Consider the following 20,220-nt stretch of genomic DNA (forward strand, 5'->3'; position numbering starts at 1 on the left):
TTCTGATTCTTTAGGTCCTAATCTTTCCAAAAAGGTGTCTTATTGACGCTCCAGGAGGCTTTTTGGAGAATCTGACTCACATCATGCTGGATGTTCATAGTTACCATCAAAATATCTTTTACAAGGGATTTTTTTTTGCAGATCTGCATGTTTTTCTCCATACTTTGCTGAATAAATACATACAATAAAAACAAGTATTGGAATTCATTTGGGTAATAAATGAATGCTTTTAGGTCATTTATCCTGTAAAAATAACCAAACATTCTCAAATGTGAGAATTTGCTCCTTTTCTGTCTTCTGTTTTGTTGTCAAGTGAATATATTTGGGTTTTGGACCGCAACCGGATGACGTCGCCTGAGGACCTGTGTCACATTTTACAGACTAAACAGTGGATGGATGAATGGATGGATGGGTGATGAAGGCTCGGCGTTACGCACTCTGGAGGACACGGCTCGGTGTTGCAGTCCCTCTGGTTCTCTGGAGGTTTGCCGTCGTGGTCGCAGTAGTTGTTCTGGACCACAGAGTTGTCGTCCAGCCTCTTGCACACCACCTCCTGCTTCTGGGAGCCTGACAGCGGCGAAGGGGGGGAAGACGGATCAATAAGGCAGCACTGAGCTCAGCTGATCTGAACCCCCCACCTCCCCTTCAGAAACATGGAAGCCGGCTGTCGTGTTGAGCGGAGATGGTATCGCTTTCAGTCTGTAGTAAATCCAGACATGTAAATTCCTGATTCTTTGCAGGATATCTTGGCAAATCACTTTTACAGAGCAGAGAGCTCTTTACTTTGGCTTCTAGTGGAGAGAGAGAGGGCTACCGTATCAGTGTCACACCTCCCACTGTGTGTGTGTGTGTGTGTGAGAGAGAGAGAGCGTGCATGTGTTTTCTGTGTGTGTGTGTGTGCATGTGCGTATGCCATACCAACGCAGAAAAAGGTCTGTTTGGGCCCTCGTGGGACAAAACCCACAGCAGACTTGTCTGGCAGATGTAATGAGATATGGAAGTGTGTGTGTGTGTGTGTGTGTGTGTCTGTGTGTGTGGAGTGAAATACAGTTTGGAGGAACAGTGTAATGGGGTAAAAAAAAGAAAGCGTTTTGGTTGTAAGGCTGTCAAAAGATGTTTTTCATGGGTTTTATTACGGTAGTGATATATTAAGCAACGCGGCGCGATTAGCTGAGCGAGCTGTATCGAATGGGTGTGTGATTTAATAACCTTTAACTGGCTTAAAGGTCGGCGCGGTCGCAGACAAAAATGGGATCAACAATGCGGAGGCATGTTTACAACGCCGAGAGGAACGTGTGCGCTTCGAACTCGCACTTGGAACTGCTTCCTCAGAGAAACCCGCATGCTTACTCAGTCATGCTTTTACAAAATATTACTAACCCGTCCAGGCCACACTTGACAACTGGGAAGAAACACTATTTATTGTTACATGAAACCCATTGCTTTCGGGCTAAAAGGTTTGGTTTAGTCATTCTTGAGGCCACGGTCAACATTTCACGGCGGTTTCAGACGAATGTTTGACTTCGCAGGACGAGCGGCTGCAAACCAGAAGCTATGCGGCGCGGCTCGTTCACAGGAATTACAGCATATTCATTACTCTGGCCAAAATATGGAAAATATACATATTGAATTCATTAGAGGGCTGAATCTCCAGCTATAAAGTAATGATTTTGGAAAGCCATAGCAAATTATGATACTGGGTTTCCACGCGCTGCTCCTCGGCATTTGTGTAATTGCTGGTTTTATGGGGAAGATTTACAGAATGAAGTATTCAATATTTGAGAAAGTTTGAAATATGCAAAAAGGAATTTAGACCCCGACGGCGTGTTATGCTATTCAACGCCAAAATGCTTGGAGTGCTCTTTTTGCAAAAGACAACTGGCCACTGGAGCTCGGCAGAAGGTCGACGCGGTCTTCTTCCCTCGCAGGAAAATAAACTTTCATGATGAAAACTTGTTTTTTTTAGAAAATCAGCGTTTGCTTCACGCTCGATAAAAGACGCTTTGCACTGAATGGAACGGCTGAAACCATCAAACGCAGGAATGGAAATCATGTAACACAGGAAAAAATGCAAAGAATTTAAAGTGTTTCTGCGTGTGAGCGAGTTACTTTGATGGAGCAGAAGTAAATGACATTCAAGATTTGCACTTTTTGTTGATTTTCTGGAAATTCTCGAACAATTTGAAGCAAAATCTGGATGCAAACTTTGAACATTTGTGTGAAAGGTTCAGCCCGGAGGTTCTTCTTGGAAAGACGGCCTCCCGCTGTGTTTCCGTGGTCATTAAAAGTCCAGAGAGAAGAGAGAGAGGAGATATTCCTGCAGCTGGCGGTGCTGCCTTACCTCCAGCGCACGTGGCTGAGCATTCAGACCAGGGCAGGTGGTGCCAGGAGAAGCCCACCTCGTTGTCCCCGCTGCCGGTGCGCTGGATGGGAACGTTGAACTTGTAGCGTATTCCCAGGTTCTGCTCCTGGAGGAGGACCTGCAGCCAGAAGACACGCAGTCAGAAGAAGAAGGGACACCCGGGTACAATACACCAAGCGTATGAAACAAACTGGACACCATCAGGTGATCACGATGTGAAGAGTTTGTTCTCCGTGAGGCTCAAGCGGATTCAGATTAGTCTGCCGGATGCAGATGGAGACGAAGGGAGTCGCGCTTTGCAAGTCGTAAAAGAAGCGGCCCGGTGGCCGGCCGCTCGTCTATTTCGGTATTTTCAGCGTTCATGACGAGGCGGAAACCACCGAGTGTTACGACACGTTGACACACAAACATGCAGAGAAACCTGCCGTGAAACCTATTAAAAGCTGTATTTAATATGCACGAGCAAACTCTAAAACACACATGCTCTCCAAATCTTGTTTTTTTATTCAATACCCGCACATAAAAATAGCTTTTAACCCCAAACCGCGAGCTCACGGTCAGCTAAGGTTAGCAGCCAGATGTTGAAGTGGACTCAGACCAGCTGCCTGAAATGTACAGGACGAACTACGGAGCGGTTCCCACTCCTTTTCTTTATGCCATTACAAATGAACCAAAGTTTAAATAATTCAACCTACATCGAACGATTTGATAACAACAATGTGTGGAACGACAATGTGAACACAAGGTGCGTCTTCTAGCGATGAGACAGATGTTTCTTCCAGGAGTCGGTGGAGACCAAAAAAGGAGCTAAAAAAGGAACGAGCATTCATCAGGTGGAGACAAGAATTAAATGCTAACGCCAGAGAGAGAGAGGACGTTTAAAAATGCATTTTACTGTAAAAACACAAGTTCAATAATAAAGGTGTAGACGTCTCGCTCCAGATCTCCATGGATGACGTAAACTTACAAACTGTTGTCATTGTGAACAGAAATAGTTCCACATTTTGGGAACGAGCCTTTCAGATGAGAAAACCAGAGTTAGTTTTGGCTTTTTAAACAAAATTGCGTATTAGTTTTTGTCATTTCTATCCTTCGTAGTTTTAGTCAACTCTTTGTCGACGACACCGAAACGTTTTTATCCAATTTAAGTCAAAATGCAGCTATTATTAAATACATAGCTATTATTTTTTATTTCTCCAAAGTCCTGTTTTAAATGTCACTTTTTATAAGATTTTATTGAACATTTCAGTTAATCTAGTCGAGCCAAAACATTTATTTTGTCATTTTAAATCAGACTTATTTCCCACTAAAAACGTGTTGAACGATTAGGAATTCAGCTTTGTTGGGACGTGAATTTCAAGCAGAAATACTATCATAACAATTTTTCCCAACTCAGTAAATTAAAGGTTTATTTCTACCACGTTTCTGGGACTAATCAAGACGGTTTTGGTCAAATTAAATGCTAACGTTGCTCCGTGACTGCTGGACGTGTAAAGTGTGCGATATTTAACCTGAGAGATGCTGATATGTCACAATTTTTTGGGGAAAAAAATGTTGTATTCCAGATTTAAATTGTGTTGTGTTTCTAAAACCTGTGACACGCTGGTGTCACATGGTTCTCTGCAGGATGTGCAGGACAGCATCATTGGCTACCATGATGATCAGGGTTTCCGTGGTCGCTCCCAGCGCCTCTAAGGACTCCGGCTCGTCGGTGGGTCTCTTGTAGTGGAACGCCGTCCCGGCGATGTCGAACTTCCTGGGCCAGTCGATGGTCCACGCGCCGTTGATGTAATAATCGTCCGCTTCCGATTTCAGCGCTTTGCAGTCACAGAAAAAAACAAGAAGTACTTTTCAGAAAAGCTGAAGCAGACATGAACGGTAGCGCCCAGACAACAGGTGGAGACGATCATTCGCCGTGATGTCATCGCCATCATTATCTTCGGCCTCTCCGGTGTCAACTCTCTGAGCAGAAACACGCAGCGTGAACGCAGACCTCCACGTGCACAGACACGAACGCTAACGTCTAATTTAGGAAGAGGAAGGAAAAAAAAAGAAGCACACTTCAGGTGAAGGCCCGGGACGGATCTCATGAATACCGCTCTCTGTCTGGTTGTCAAAACAAAAGCCGGTCTCCAAGCACAACAGATCTGAAAATATCCACTTTCTCCTCCTTGAGACGAGGCCAAACGCAGGAGAAGCGATCCAACCGCTCGCCGCTCCATCTCTCTGCAGATCCCCCCTCCCTCAGACAATAGTTTACTCCTCTTTAAAACATCACAATCCCCTTCTCCATAAATTAATTTTCAGCACATCTGGCACTGATTGTGAGCGTTTGTTCGCTGCAGTTTACGCAAGTCTCCACAGGCACGCCGGTCTGTTTTAAGTTGTCTCGCTGAGTTTGTGCTTTAATAAAACTTTTTTTTTTTTAAATTCAGCTCTTCGCTGACCTAAATAGCAAGGACACAGACAAACGCTGCAAAAGCAAAATATTATCTTTATCACTGGGGCCACGGATGAAATTCATAACAATGTTACAGATCGCTTGGAAGGGACAATCTAGTCCGACGCGTTCGCCAAAATTGCACTCTTTAAACTTTGATATATAGACATCATATCCCCCCATAATCCTGGTGGAGCAGGCAGCTGTCACCACGGCCCTATAAATCTGACGCAGCTCTCCGGTTCAAAGTGTAACTTAAGCCCTCCATCAACACCATCCGCTATAAATTCAACATGCTGTCACATGTCTTTCTCTCGCTAATGAAAAAGACGCAGAACGGGCTTAATTGAATCCGGTCGCTTTGGTTGTTTTGGGTCCGACGCTGCCGGTGTTGCAAATAGTTCCTTGTTTAGTCTGGAAGGCAGCGGACGAGTCCGGTGCCAAGAGGACCATCGCATGTGTTGAGATTCAGGGAGGTTTTTTTTTTGTTTTACAGACTTGCGGCTTTCACATCAGGCAACGGGAGATTTTAACGACGGCGTCTTCTAATTTGCTCTTTGACGGAGCCGCGTGGAAATCCCTTGGAAGTGTGGTCGACGGGAGAAACCGGACAGATAACATGAAACAGCTCGTTGTCTCGCAAATTGATACGCAACACCGCACGGGGTTTGACTGAGATTGATGGATTGATAATGAAACACGACCAGAGAGTCACACCAGAGCCTCCGTGAGGCAGAGCAAAGCATCGTGGGGCTTTGAGTTAAAGGCATGTAATGTTTACCATGAGCAGTTCAGAGGGCAGCTGTCATTAGTTGTGCAGGTATTCGGTCGTAAACTGAAGTCGAGAATTCATCCCGAGGGGGACATGAACGCCTGAACCGGATTTGATGGAAACCCATCCGATGGTTTCCAAGAAATTTCACTTAAAACCACAAACATCCACCTCTTGGTGGTGCTGTTGGGACCCATCAGTGAGCGTTTATCCTCTGGGGAACATGATTGAACCCAGCTCTTAGCTGTTGACATATTTAACTTGAAAACAGTCGTTGGCTTTGTGTCGGCGCGAGAGGGAACGTCGTGGGATCAACAAAGTGTGTGATCAATCCTCTGGGGACCATGAATGTTGAGATTTATCACTGGATAACTAGTATTTTTTGCCTCGCCGACGATGGTGCGAGAGGAAAATGCCAGAGGATCCCAAAAATCCTCAGGATTCGTCATCTGGAGAATATGAAAAACTGCACCAAATTCTCTGATAGCTGTTGATTTATTTCACACACAAAAAACATGAATATCAAACCTCATGGTGGCACTAAAGGAAAAATCAGAGGTGCACCAAAGTCGGTGAGGTTCATCCTCTGGGGATCTTGAATGTTTGTACCAAATTGAATGGCAATCTCTGGAATAGTCGCTGAGATATTACAACCCGGAAGACCGACGTTCCCGTCCATAAAGCGTCGTCAAAGTGCGTTATTGTTAACGCTGAATGAGACTCGACTCACCGATGTAATTCTTCGACATGGCAACTTCTTTGATCTCGATGTGAACGGATCCTTTCGGGATCTGAACCACCTCCATGTAGCCTGGAAGCACAAGGACAAGGACCGTTAAGGTGGAAATATCTCCCACTCAAACTCAAAGGGCGTTCATATAGAATACATTCCAAATCACCCAAAAAAGGACAAAGCAGGAGGACAAAACAATCCCCTCCTTTTTCTTCTTACAGTCACACAGACACACACACACATGGACACACAGTATTTTTAGATGGTTTACTAGCCATACCATAGAAGGAGAAATATGTTTTCTCCCTCTTGTACTCTCTATAGACAACCTCAGGCTAAAGCCGACACCGAGTCTCTATCTCTGCTCCGAATTTCTTCCCTCCGTGATGTAATCAATATTAAAATATTCAGTTTTCATCTATATTCTGACAACATAATTATAAATACATCAAATCATTAGCGGTGGGAATCACCAGAGCTCCCACGATACTTTAGTCCCGATACGATAATATCGCGATACATTGAGCATCGCGATATTTAATGTGATTTATTATATTTTTTTCAAGCGCAAATTGTCCCCAAAGGAAAACTTTGTCAACAACAAATTTTATTGTTCTAGGACCAAGAGGTTTAGAATTGATTAAAGAAAAGATCGATACTTTGCTTCCGTGTATCGATACAATATCGGCACGCAAAATATCGCGATACTTTGCTGTATCGGTTTTTCTTTTCTTTACCTCCTCTGGGTAGAGACTCGTTGAAGAGTCCCTCTGTTGCCTCGCAGGTGCTGCCGTCGCCGCCGCACACGCGGCATCGATCTTCTTTAGCGTCCGAGCTCAGGATGTTGTCGCAGCCCACATGCTGTGAAGCCAGAGAGAGAGAGAGGACGTTTGAAAATGCATTTTACTTCAATAAGTTCAATAATAAGAGTGTAAACGTCTCGCTCCAGATCTCGATGGACGACGTAAACGTACAAACTGAACACAAACTGTTGTCATTGTGAACAGGAATTGGGAAAAAGGCTTTCTTGCAGAGTCAGATGAGAAAACCAGAGTTGATTTTGGCAATTTAAACAAAATTGCGTATTAGTTTTCGTCATTTCTATCCTTCGTAGTTTTACTCAAATCTTTGTCGACGACACCGAAACGTTTTTGTCCAATTTAAGCCGAAATACAAATGTGAATTACTCCTCTTCTGGAAGTAGTCCACAACCAACAAACTACTGTTTGAGTAACATTTGGGTAAAAACTACAGTGCCCAGCCGATTTAGGACACATTTTAAATAAACTATATGTTTTTAAAGTGTAGCATCGTCAGTAGGAACCAAAGCGACTGAGGCCGACTGTATCGTGATAAGAGAAAACTAAGAATACCTCCAGACTGATCTTTGATCGCGGCCATAACTCGGCAGGTTTTTACATGTCAAACATACTCGTAAACTCATAAAACATGCTTAAACTAGCCGTCGTAACACATAAAAGGTCGTTGGCGTCATGTAAATGTTAATGTGCAGGCCGTATGGAGTCCATTACACCTTTTATCTGCTCTCAGTTTGTGATTTAAAGCTTGAACAGCAGATTCTGAGCTGTGTTTTTTAGTATTTTCCTTCCTTTAAAAGGCGAGTCTATGGACTCATTCGAGCGATTAGCAATTTAAAAATATTTATTATCGTATAGTGCATGTTTTAACATTACTTTCTCTGCATGTCCTGTGCGTGTACAGTCTAAACAACAACGCACAACTTCAATCATCCTCATGAAAACATAGCTGCACGTAACATTTATAATAATTTATTCTTTTCAAGTTGCTTCTTGATCTTGAAATGACAAGACGGTGTAGTTTTATATGCAACACATAACAATAAAGATGATCTTTACTGCGGCATTAATATGCTTTCTTCTAGTATTTAACAATTTTAAATGATAGTCCCACTGAGAGTTAAAATCTCTTTTCCGGAGGTTAACTGATACTGAGATGAGTTGCTGGACGCAGCGAGACAACGTCAAGTTATTTAAGCTTTGAGTTGAGGCTTGATGATTACTGTTCCACTCCTCCTTTGGATCTCCCACTTCTTTACCCTGTCTAACAGCATCCCTCCTCTCTGTTTTTCCTAATCTCTCTCTCTCTCTCTGTATCTCCAGCACCTGTAAACAGCATCGCGGCTCTGAGAGTTTCTGAAAGCGCTCCAAGCAGACGGCCTCCTCCAGATTTATCACCGGGAGAGCCGGCAGCCTCTGAAATATATAACGACGCGCTGGACTCAGTCTGGAAATAAACCTGCTATGCTCCTTTCGGTGGGGGAATATTCCACATCGTACGATCCCTCTTACCCATTAAAACATGCACCCATGTTGTGTTTTTGCATTAAAAATCAAAGTAATGTCGTTGGCACCGACGCTGCGTTTTCACGCCAAATCGTCCGGTCGGGTGGAAGTCAAAGCAAATACTTAGAGCGAAGGAACCGAGAAGTTGTTTCAGCTGCATCGCAAGAAAAACGCAGCCTCATCTCTCCACGCAGATGATTTATGCCCATGGAAACAAAGACGGCGCCCACTGCCAAGTCCTTTTCAATCAAATGTTATTAAAACAGCCCCTTTTTTTAAATATATAAAATCATTATTCAATCACAAACAATGATTTTTCTGTTTTATTTATCACCAAACAATTGTTGCCGAGGCTGCGGCGCCCCGATAAGAGTCGGAAAGCAGCTTCACAATAAGAGACAAACAGCAACTCAAAGGCTCGATTGTTCTTCTCTGGTGAATCAGAGTTTTTTTGTTGTTGTATTTTTTGTGCTTTTGGCAGTCGTGTTCACGCAATCAGAAATCTAGTAAACTGAGGCGGTCGAAGATTTAAAACCAAAACAAAGAACTGGCACGGCGGCAGAGGAAACTCTCCGGTCAGATAATGTTCACATGTCACTCGGCTGTAACAGGAACCGAATATCAGAGGTTAGCGCTCGCAAACAGAGCTATCGTGTGGAGCGTCTATTCATTATTTCAGGGCAGGAGATGCAGGATGCTTTTTTTATTGCCTCTTGACATTAATTTCACATGTTAAACAAATCAATAATCATAATAAAACAGGGCCCGTTCCATCTGCATCTACATGTCATTCTCCCTGATAGGAAACCAGATGGTTCATATATTCATAAGTGGATTCCTATGTAATTTTCTGCAGCTTTTGTTTATAATTATTTTCTATATTGTTTACGACGTGGCTATTTTTAGGGTGCCCATATAAAACATCTGTATAAAAAGAAAACACTAAAGTGAACGTAAACATCTCGTCTCAAGATTCCACTTTCTAGCTTTTTGTTCCGAAGCTTTTCAGCTCTTCCTCGGCGCGTGTTTGCTCATCATGTGACCTGGTTGTGGAGCTTCTGGTCACGTGATGAACTCCATCATATCTCCATAAGGGGAGGCCGTGACACACGGGGTGAAAGCGCCACCAAAAACATATTGTTTACTAGATTTACTCTGATGTTGGCGAAAGGAAAACGACAGTTTATGACAGAAACATAAAGGAAAACTAAAGAGCGTGATCATGTGATTTAAGGCTTTTTAAATGACCGTGTTCCCCCTTAAAAGCTCCTTACCTTGCACTCTCCATTGATACAGATGTCCAGCGAGTCGGCCTGACAGCGGGTGCCGTCGATGACGGCCGGCGAGCGCTCGGTGTAGAAGTTGTATCCCTCGGCCAAGCAGTTGAGCGCGCAGGGCTTCACGCCACCTGGGTGACACAGCGTGCACGCAGACGAGAGCGCACGGTTATCCGGAGTTCAGAAAAACACTGACGACATGACCCGAGCGCCAAACGGCACAGCTCAGGGTGGCGGAGAGCCAGCAACGGGGATCTCCTCTCGGCTTGTTGACAATAACAATCACGTGGGGGGAAGTCAGCGGGGCTCAGATCTGAAAACCCGCCGGCGAGCCGCCGACATCGACGCGCAGGTTATCTGCTGTTTACACTGAACGGGGAGGCGGTGGGTTTCATTCAACAGACCCCTCGTGATGAAAGAGATCCAACTCCAGCTCTTCCCTCGCTCAAAACAAAATAAAAGCCGTGTTTACATGCTTCAAACTTTCATCGAGGTTTTCTTTTTTTTAATCAAGTGGATTTTCTCCATGACCTCCAGACATCAAGGAGGGAATTCGATGGGAGAACGACACCAAGCATGAACCGCTGAAACTCCCGCCGAGAGGTCCTCGACGTGAAAAAAGTGCGTCACAAGAGGCCTGCAGACCGTCATCGGTGACGCGAAGACGACAGGAAGACTTTTTACGGCTCTGCGCTTAGAAGAGACGACGTGTGTGAAGGAAAGTCTGCAGCCGGTTGCGTGTAAAAACAAAACGTTAGCCGAGTGAGGATTCACACATCGGTTCATTAAAGTCACCGTGAGGAACTGGTAACTGGTCCTGGACCAGTCTCAGTGCAGTCCTGGTCCTCCTCCGGTCAACCAGACCATCAGAGAGGAGACGGTCTGGTTCTACGAAGTTCTTCTTGAAGCTCGTCTTCGGGGGCCACCGGGTCGGATTCTGGTGAAACCAGATGACGTCGTGCAGGTTCACCAGAAACTCCTTAAGCTCAGACTCCAGTAGAGACCAGTCCACCGTGGACTAGACCCAGAACCAGTAGAGACCAGTCCACCGTGGACTAGACCCAGAGCCAGTAGAGACCAGTCCACCGTGGACTAGACCAAGACCTAATAGAGACCAGTCCACGGTGGACTAGACCCAGAACCAGTAGACACCAGTCCATCGTGGACTAGACCCAGAACCAGTAGCGACCAGTCCACCGTGGACTAGACCCAGAACCAGTAGCGACCAGTCCACGGTGGACTAGACCCAGAACCAGTAGACACCAGTCCATCGTGGACTAGACCCAGAACCAGTAGCGACCAGTCCACCGTGGACTAGACCCAGAACCAGTAGAGACCAGTCCAACGTGGACTAGCCCCAGATCTGCTTCTCCTGCAGCCTTGGACTTGCAGTCGGAGCTCCTCTTCCTTCTCTTCCTCCTCCTCTTCCTTCTCCTCCTCTTCCTCCTCCCCCTCCTCTTCCTTCTCCCCCTCCTCTTCCTCCTCTTCCTCCTCCACCTCTTCCTCCTCCTCCTCCCCCTCTTTCTCTTCCTCCTCGTCCTCCTCCTCTTCTTCCTCCTCCTCCTCCTTTTCCTCCTCCTCTTCTTCCTCTTCCTCCTCCACCTCCTCCTCCTCCTCTCTAGTTTCAAACTAGTTATTATTTACTTGGATCTTAAAAACACAAACTTCTGGGGCTTTAAAGGATTTGACCGACGGCCCTGAACTCACCGCCGGTGTACGGCTTCCAGTTGTAGTATTTCCCACGGAAAGGCATGCTGTCGAAGTCGGCGCACTGCTTCTCTCGGAAATCTCGAGCTCCTGCTGGACACGCCTGAAGGAAGTCAGAGAAGAGCTTTGAGGACGTGCGAGCGTCTCCACACGGCGTGAACGTCTCTGAAGACGACACGGGAAGATCAGATGTTCGCTTCATGCTTCATACGTCTGCGAAGACGAGATCACGGAGCCTGGAAGCTGCTTTATTTTGTTGTTTTTGAGTATTAAAAACTGTTGAAGCAACAACAGACTTTTCAAATCAACTCGCTATTAAACTGCCAACATTACCAAGCAGTGATTATGTAATGCAGAAGAAAAAAAAAGAAACCGTGATGGATTACACAAAGCAATGATTTTAAGAGTTTTCTGATTTTCATGTCGTAAGAAAATTAATGGAAAGCCATGCATAACTGGAACAAAAACACCCGTAAATCTAGAAATCTGTTGCATGCATTCAGAAAAAAGGCTCAGGAAGAAAAGTGCATGACTTGTAGAAAAAGGAGGTGAAACTGTGAAGCTGCAGGCTAGTTAGTCGTTACCATTCGTCATGACCAAAAGGTCTGCATTAGATGTCTATTGAACCACCGGCCACTAAAGCAGAAGAGGATCCGCTGATGAAGAACCGTGTGTTTTGCATTTGGAGGCTTTTTTTTGCTCCAGTAAGAGGAGGTAAAGAAAGAAGAAAAAAAAAAGTGGAAAGAAACACTTTATTGGTGTGAAAAGGTCCTTAGAAACCACAAAACACTTCTCCCCCGGGGACGAATAAAAGCTCCTGGGTCAAAGCTGTATTTCACATGCTGACGGCGTCCCGACGCCGGAGCCGCTTTCACGAGCGCTCGAGTGTTCGGCCAAGGCGGCAGCTTCACGCTCGCACGTCTAACATGCAGATCGGGTCCGAAGAGACGGAGTAATATTATTACAAGTGTGTGTTGAAAAGACGACGCGTGGGCCAAACGAGATTTACATGAGCGCGTGTTGGACAAGGGAGGAGAGGAGGGGGGGGGCTTTAAAGATGGACGGAGCTGCCGGTAGGTTATCGATTTACCTGCTGCTTGTGTTTGGATTTATCGTTTTGTCCGTAAAATGTCAGAGAAGGAGAATAGTGCATGTCACGAGGATCTGGATGTGTCTGGAGAAAAGTCCTTCTGACCAAAAACAGCAGCTCTGAATGCAGAAAAGGCTCTTTTCTTCTTCTGTGGTGCTTCTAAAGCTCAGAAAAAACAACCTCGCTTTGCTGCGTGATATTCGCGCCTGAACTAATCGTACATATATGAATTCCCCTGGTGATGCTTGACGGTGTTTAATCTTGTAAATGACCCTTTAAAGTCAAGTATAACCTGCACACGTGTCCAGAGAGGCGGTTCCTTCCTCCAGAGCTGCTGCATGCGGCGTCACGATGTGCAGCGACCTCCCACAGGACAGACGCAGTAGCAACAGGAAGGGAGGGGCGGCACCGCTAACAGATAATATCTGACGGCTGATCAGTGTAAAAATAGCATTTATGCATGTGTGTGTGTGTGTACACACACATCTGGTGCACACACACACACTTCCCTGTGGTCAGTGTAATGAAATAGCGGTCGTGGATGTTGTTTGTTTTCCAAAGAAAACACTCGGTCGCTCGCTCTCGGCTGTTATTTTTAAGAGGTGCAGTTAAACGTCCACCAGGGCCCCGAACTATTTCAATTTTCACCTTGTGAAAAAAATATATATTATAATAATAATACCGAGAAATAGTTGAACGGAGATCTCAACTCGCAGCCACGTTAAATATTTGTTTAAAGCTTCGCTCCAGACCCTTTTTTTTGTTCATGAAATGTGCTCTGAAGTTCTCTGTGAAATGTCACAAACAATACGTGAAGCCTGTGAGATGACGTGGAGGTTCAGTGGCGGTTTCGGGTCAGAACTTTCTCTTTGCAGACCAAGGAGCTCTGGTTTAGTCCCCGGCTCCGGCGTACACTTTGCTCTAAACAAACCAAGAGAAGGAAAACAGGAGGAGAACTCACGTCGGTGTTACAAGATCTGTAACGCTTCCTCTCTCCGAGGCAGTACTTCCCTCCTCCAGACGGGCTGAGAGACACACAGCAGAGTTACATGAGTGGGGGAAAGAGAGAGAGAGAAAGAGAGAGAGAGAGAGAGAGAGAGAGAAAGAGAGAGAGAGAACACTTCACATCAAGCACCGTGATCACACAATGTGGTAAAGAACAAAAAAAAACACTTTTTTGGAGAGAAAAAGAAGCCTAAAAGCTCGAAGACAGTGTTTGTGTGTTTGTGTGAGTCGGTATCCTCGTTCCGTCCTCGTCCGTTTGAAGGGTTCGTCCTTCAAGGCCTCGCCTTCATCCGCCTCCTCTTCCTCGACTAAGTGAGACAGGCGCTGTAATGAATGTGTTCGAGGTCGTTTCTGGCTTTGTTTTCTCGCCCCCCCCCCCTCCTTCCTCTTCCCCCTCACCGATCACCTTACACAGGTGTTCCACATTATGCCGAGGCCAAAGGAGCGCAGTGACGGCAGCAGGATGGAGATCCCCAAACGTCCTCCAGCCAAAGAAAAGACGCGCTGGACGATGGATCAGACGCACGAGAGAGGCCTTCAAGAACCAAACTGGACAAACGAACTCGTCGCATCTTCAGTGAGAAGACGTCCGGGACGACGCTGACCGACTCGTGTCCGTTTCTTTCCAGCGAGACGACTCGCGAAAGAAGAAGAAACACAATCTTCCCACGAGGGCCGTCCCCGACAAGAGAAAATTTGCGATTTGTTGATTTCAACGACGTTGTGTCGCTCCATGAATCTGAAATCTTGAATCAACAGCCTGAAAGAAGTTTCTCAATGTTTTTAGTGATAAAATGTATAAATCAGGCTACATGAATCATATCTGACCTCATGGGTCAGAGTCAGAAAACGGACTTTAAAGAGATGTTATGTTAAATTAAGTGAATAGGGTTTAAAAAATGAACTCGTAGATATCAGCATGAAACTTCCCCTGTTGATTACTGACATCAAGACAGTTATTATTGTGCAAACGAGGCGTTATGGAACGGAAACTTTTGCTGCATTTAGGAGAAATCTAAACGAACAAAGTCCTCAGAGAGAAGATAAAATGTTGTGTTACATCCTGTTGCAGTGGACAAATAAAAAGAATAGCTCGAAAAAATTAGAATATTTTTAAGAAAAAAGTCTTTACGGAGGCAGTTTTTCCCTTGAAAGGAGGAATATTTGCCTCAGAGATGTATTAGCTCTACTCCCACTCAGGTGTAACAAACATCCATACCCACCCACACACACACACACACACACACACACACCTTGAGGCAGGACCTGGATGTGTGTGTTCAGCTTGCTGTGGCTTACTTTGCCTACTTACGCTGGGCTGTCACAGTGCCTCATGGAGGAGGACACACCGCCCCCACAGGTCCTGCTGCACGAGCCCCACGAGGACCAGGGGCCCCAGCCGCCGTCCACGCTCTGCGGCCAGGTACCGAACGCCACGCAGTCGCCCTGGTAGCACCACTGAGACACAGAGGGAGGGGTCAAAACGCTGTTTTAGAGACTCCTCTGCGACTCCACTCGGGTATCTGAAACGTAGACTGACGCTTCATACGACACAACGTGTGTGTGTTCTCTTCAAACACACACTCACCTGTGACTACACTATAGGTTTTAGAGTTGGTGGGAGAGCCAGGCTAGCTGCTTCCATCTGTTTCCAGTCTTTACGCTAAGCTAAGCTAAGCTGAGCTAGCCACATCCCTCTTTCCTTTCCCAGCTCTGAATACGACTTGAACGTTGGAAGAATCGTTATCGTCACAGTTTCACACGTTTACGTTGCCGAGATGCTTAATGCTCTTAGATTTGAGATGCTAAGTTCACAGACAGCGTGGAGACAGAATATAATAGTTTACATCGAAGAGAGGGGGGGCAATTAAATAAAGTGACAGAGAACGCAAAAAGCGTATATTTCCAGAACATGTTGCGCTACCTAATTTGTGCATTTTCTGGCGTTCTTCTAATTATCTTGAACCCGTTCTTGCGGCGTCTGCATGTTTCCGCTCGTCGCTTAATGCTTCCGGAGTAGCGTGAGGAGTTGTTTTTTTTTATTTCCGAAGGGATGGAAAGCGGCGTGCCGTGTTGCAGGTGCGTCTTAAGCCTCGCGCTAAGCTGCCCGCGGCTCCAGAGGCCGACAGAGTCGCCCCGCCTTTGTCTCTCCAACTGTGTCAGTAGGTTAAGAAGAGTGGGCCGGGTCAAGGTGAGGGCCGCTGTCCTCCTCTTCCTCTTCCTCCTCCTCCTCCGAGTTGCTCGTTCACGTCCTGAGACGCTGTCCAAACAAGATTAGCGTTGGGAGGAGGGAGAAACTGGTGGAGACACACGAGGGCCCCCGAATGAGTGAATGCAGTCAAACTCCTCTCTGTTGGTCAGTCTCTCTCTCTCTCCCTCCGCCTTCCCCCTCTCTCCCTGCTCCTGTTGGAAAGGGCCTCTCTCCATTACACGCTGGGTGAGAAATGGCTGACATTCATATTCCTTTGAAGCCGTCCCCCCGGCAGGCGGACGAGGAGGGCGGGGGAGGGGGGGGGCATGCCACCGGCTCTCCGAAAGCTGCTCCGAAAGCTGTTCCAAAGCCCCCCGGGCTCAACCTGGGGCCCCCTGTGTTGTCCAGGACCCGGTCCGCGGGCCCCGGCCCTCAAAGGCTCCACTGAGCTAATGGTAATCGCGGGTGACAGCTCGTGACACTCTGCTATTCTTCCCTTTTAGACCTCGGACCATCCGGTGACAATGGCCGCCGTAATCCGTGTTAAAACTGTCTCCCCTAACCTGGCTGGCATCAACAGTGCGCTGATGACCTAAAGCCTGGCCTGCGTGTCTGTGAGTGTGTGTGTGTGTGTGTGTGTGTGTGTGTGTGAGAGTGTGTGTGTGTTGCATGAGCGCACACTCAGGGAACGGTACCCCTTCCAGAGAAGAACAGATGCAAGTGGAGGCAGTGAGCTAGCTACCACTAGCCGCTGAGGCTAACTTCTGCACACAGAGACGTTTTCTTTTTTTTTAAACAAAGCTGTCCGATACCATTTTTTTTCCTTCCCGATACCTGAACTTGTGTATTGTCTGATATCGAGAGACCGATTCGATACCGCCTCGTCTCTGAACCCCCAAAGAAAAGCATGTTTTCTTAAAAAGGCCAAAAAATAAAACGTTTATCACAGCCAGAAGCTGTAAAAAATAAAAAAAAGCAGTATTATAGTTAGATATCCAACTTTCTAACGGTCCATGAACGCATCTTGAGTGCCGAATTCTCCCGTCAGCGACTAAATCTGTGTATTAATCTCATATTATATCCCAATCAAAATGTTTTAAAATTTTCTATTAAAAAATCAAGACTTGTACGTATTCATGCGGGTGAGGGAGATCTTAAAACCGCGAGAAACACCTGGACGACTTACCCCTTTCTCGATGCTGCCGGTCTGGCACAGGGTCCCCTCTGCAGCGGGGATACTGTTGGTGACACAGCGGTTGCTTTTGCTAAGGCACCAGAGCTCTCTACACACTTCCTAGGAAAGAAGGCAAAAGCAAGTTGGTCAGAATAAGTCAACCAGGCAGCGTTTGGTTGGTTTTTCCATCTCTAAAAACACATGGACGTTCGTCTGAAAAAAGAGCCCATGTGCTTCGGATCACCGCGCATCTTGAGCAACAACGCCGAAGGGTCACCGGTAATGTTCTCTGGTGAGGAATGAAGAGTCAGCTGGATCAACAGCATGACTAACGCTCGCTCACGTTCACCTCGGGACCACACGGGACCGTGACATCACTTCAAGAAATCCAATTTCTTCTTCTTCGGGGAAATAAAGAGTGAGCAACAGGCCTCCCAAGTCCCAGATAAAGACGACTTGTGGGCCTCACAAATATCTTCAGTATTACTGAGGGGTCTGAACTAACGTCTCCGTCTTCTCGTCCGGGAGGAGAATGCATTTAAGATGGCTAAAGGAAGGTGTGTGTGTGTGTGTGTGAGAGAGGGAGATAGCGAGTCGACGGCACTAAGTTGCCCCCAAATAAATAAAGACCATAAAGTGAACACATGTTACCAGGACAGCGCTGCACAACATGGCATTAGATTTCACCCCCAAGAGTCTCCGCTTCAAAGGCTTTCCACAGGACAATTGTGCACGGCAGAAGAGCCGGCCCATGAAAATAAAAAAAAAAGAGTTACGATCCGGAGCATCGATCCTGACCCCCGGAGGTCAGGAAATATGCAACTCGCTGAGCCCGTCCAGATTAAATAAAGCGGGCGAAGCGGCCAGCTGGTTCCAATGAGCCGCCGCGACGATCCGTTCACCGTCTCGGCCGCGCAGAAAAAGGTCAGCGGCCTGGTCTTTAACCCACGTGCATGTGGGCCTGATGGATTTATGCAACGACGGAACCAGCAGGCGATAAAAAACCTTTTAAAAAAAAAAAGGGCCTCGCTAATGCTGCCATCAAAGGTTGTTTGTTTTTCATACCTTAGCACCAAATTATTGCTATGAATCACTTAACCTTCACCTCTGACACTCTCACTCTCACGGATAAGTGTGCGAGACCCCCTGCGGTTCTTTCCAAGTTTTTAGTTTTGTGGTTGACGCGCTGAAATACCGCCGTCAGGGGTTCGCGACCTCTTCTGGTCACGACTCGTTGTCACAAAGAACTATATATATATATAAATACTTTGGTTTGAATCTTGAGAAATCAAACTGCAATTTATCATCCCTTCTTTAGATAATTTGATCCAATGATGCCAGAATAGATCAGAGCCTCAAACGCACCGTGTGGCAAAATGCGGTAACTGCAGGTATGTTTTGGGATCTTACCCGGAAAGCACAGCTTGTGATTTTTCCTGCGATTGTTGCTCAATGACATAGAAGTGACTAACTTCTGTTCATCGGTTAACAAAACAACAACAGGATTGGCCCCTCGCCCGTCGGGTCAACGAGGGGTTTTTTTCCGGCGCCGCGTCCGCCATTTTTGTAGCTTTCCAGATGGGACGCGAGCTTACAATCTTCCACCTGGTCGCTGCGTTTTTATTGCAGGTTGACGCCCAAAAAACAACATGAACACGGCAACAGACGCCGAACCACACACTGATCGTGTGGACTGAGAGGGAAAGTCCTGCTACTATATATATATATATATATATATATATATATATATATATACTGTGCAGCACAACTTTCCTGACCTGAATACCTGAACGATGACCTCGTGACCTTCGACAGGGTCCAGACCCCTTGGTTGGGAACCGCTGCTCTACATTGCTGCTCCCAGTTTAACCCAGTTTAACAGCATGTGTGTGTGTGTGTGTGTGTGTGTGTGTGTGTGTGTGTGTGTGTGTGTCGGTAAATCCAGTCCTGTCCTGAAGATTAATGAACGTTGTGCAGATTTTTTGGCCAGAATGTTTGAGTTTTTTTCTCTAGTTTTCTGTGAAAATCACAGCAAATCATCTCGTTATCTCACAGTCGAAGCCCGACGAGTTTGAACCCATAAAATATCAAAACGGCAATGTGACATTATTTATGTAATATTAGAGATAAACTGCCGATAAGAAAACACAACAACGGTTCATCAAAACGTGGAAAAGGTTGAGCCAACCAGACTCTTTCCCCTCAGTAGAGCTTTCATCCGTCTCTGCGGTCGCGTCCGTCCTGTTCGGGCGTCTCTCTCTCAGACGGCTGCACGCCACAGATCCGTTTGTCAGACCCCCCAAAAAGAAAAAAAATCAAATCCATCCCCGTTGGATCCGTGCTGGCATCCAATCCGCTCATAAATGTCTTTCAAGCCGACCTAAAAAAACCCACAATTATGAGCTTAGGAGCCAAAATAACAGGGCTTGATTTTAGGGGCCTGTTATAATCTGCTGTCTTTCAATGAAATGAAATAACTCTTATGATCTCAGCTAATCTCTGTCCTTTTATTTATTTTTCCTCCCCTCCCCCCACCCTCTCCATCCCTCCTCCGATATTCACGTAATGCAAAACAATATCCCGTTATTGTTCATTAAATCTTTGAGGATTCTTTCCTCGTCTTTCACTGCGCGTGTCACTTCATGCGCTGATGTTTTCTCATTACTCAGGTAGTCGGGGGGGTTTGAATCATTATCATTACAGACTTAAAGATGGCGGGTGTTGACTTCAATCCTTCATCTCGTCGTCTGGGGTGTTTAGAGATTAAAAGGGAGAATGAGGCTCCGTGTGGAAAGACACCACCGGAGCCGCTCTGCTCGTCAGGCGATAATAAAACAATTATCTTCCTCGCGTGTTAACCAACTTTAATCTCAACGAGGAAATATTAACTTGAAGAAAACTGACTGAACGTGTCGTAGCTGCACATCAACACCTCTTATTAAAAGTGGAAAACAGAGAAAATGGAGCTGGAGCATTCGGTTACCTTCGGATCTGAGCGTTGTGGGGATTATGGGGGAAAACGGCTTATGATAAAAAAAGAAATTAGAGCGCTTTTGAAGGAAAAGCTACTGTAGTATTGTGTATATTGTCTTTAAGGAGGTTGAGCCCACAATGGGAGGAAGTCGGAGGCGGCTCCTGCCTTCAA

At 46.0% G+C, this 20,220-nt stretch overlaps 1 protein-coding gene across 2 annotated transcripts in view; it reads right to left on the bottom strand.

Annotated features, from left to right (window-relative positions):
• Window positions 1–20,220, bottom strand: part of adamts6 (ADAM metallopeptidase with thrombospondin type 1 motif, 6) — a 56,341-nt gene that overhangs the window by 11,679 nt on the left and 24,442 nt on the right. For both annotated transcript variants that reach the window (XM_068574179.1, XM_068574178.1), the window contains exons 12-21: window positions 17,088–17,195; window positions 15,023–15,168; window positions 13,667–13,730; window positions 11,616–11,718; window positions 9,906–10,039; window positions 7,045–7,168; window positions 6,305–6,385; window positions 4,016–4,179; window positions 2,342–2,480; window positions 438–567 (exon numbers count right to left, since the gene is read on the bottom strand). In XM_068574179.1, the coding sequence (XP_068430280.1) occupies window positions 438–567; window positions 2,342–2,480; window positions 4,016–4,179; window positions 6,305–6,385; window positions 7,045–7,168; window positions 9,906–10,039; window positions 11,616–11,718; window positions 13,667–13,730; window positions 15,023–15,168; window positions 17,088–17,195 (1,193 nt within the window). The remainder of the gene's footprint in view (window positions 1–437; window positions 568–2,341; window positions 2,481–4,015; window positions 4,180–6,304; window positions 6,386–7,044; window positions 7,169–9,905; window positions 10,040–11,615; window positions 11,719–13,666; window positions 13,731–15,022; window positions 15,169–17,087; window positions 17,196–20,220) is intronic.

The sequence above is a fragment of the Clinocottus analis genome, unplaced genomic scaffold (assembly GCF_023055335.1).
Source record: "Clinocottus analis isolate CAN_PGR_092001 unplaced genomic scaffold, fCliAna1.0.p SCAF_13, whole genome shotgun sequence".
NCBI classification, from domain to species: Eukaryota; Metazoa; Chordata; class Actinopteri; order Perciformes; family Cottidae; genus Clinocottus; species Clinocottus analis.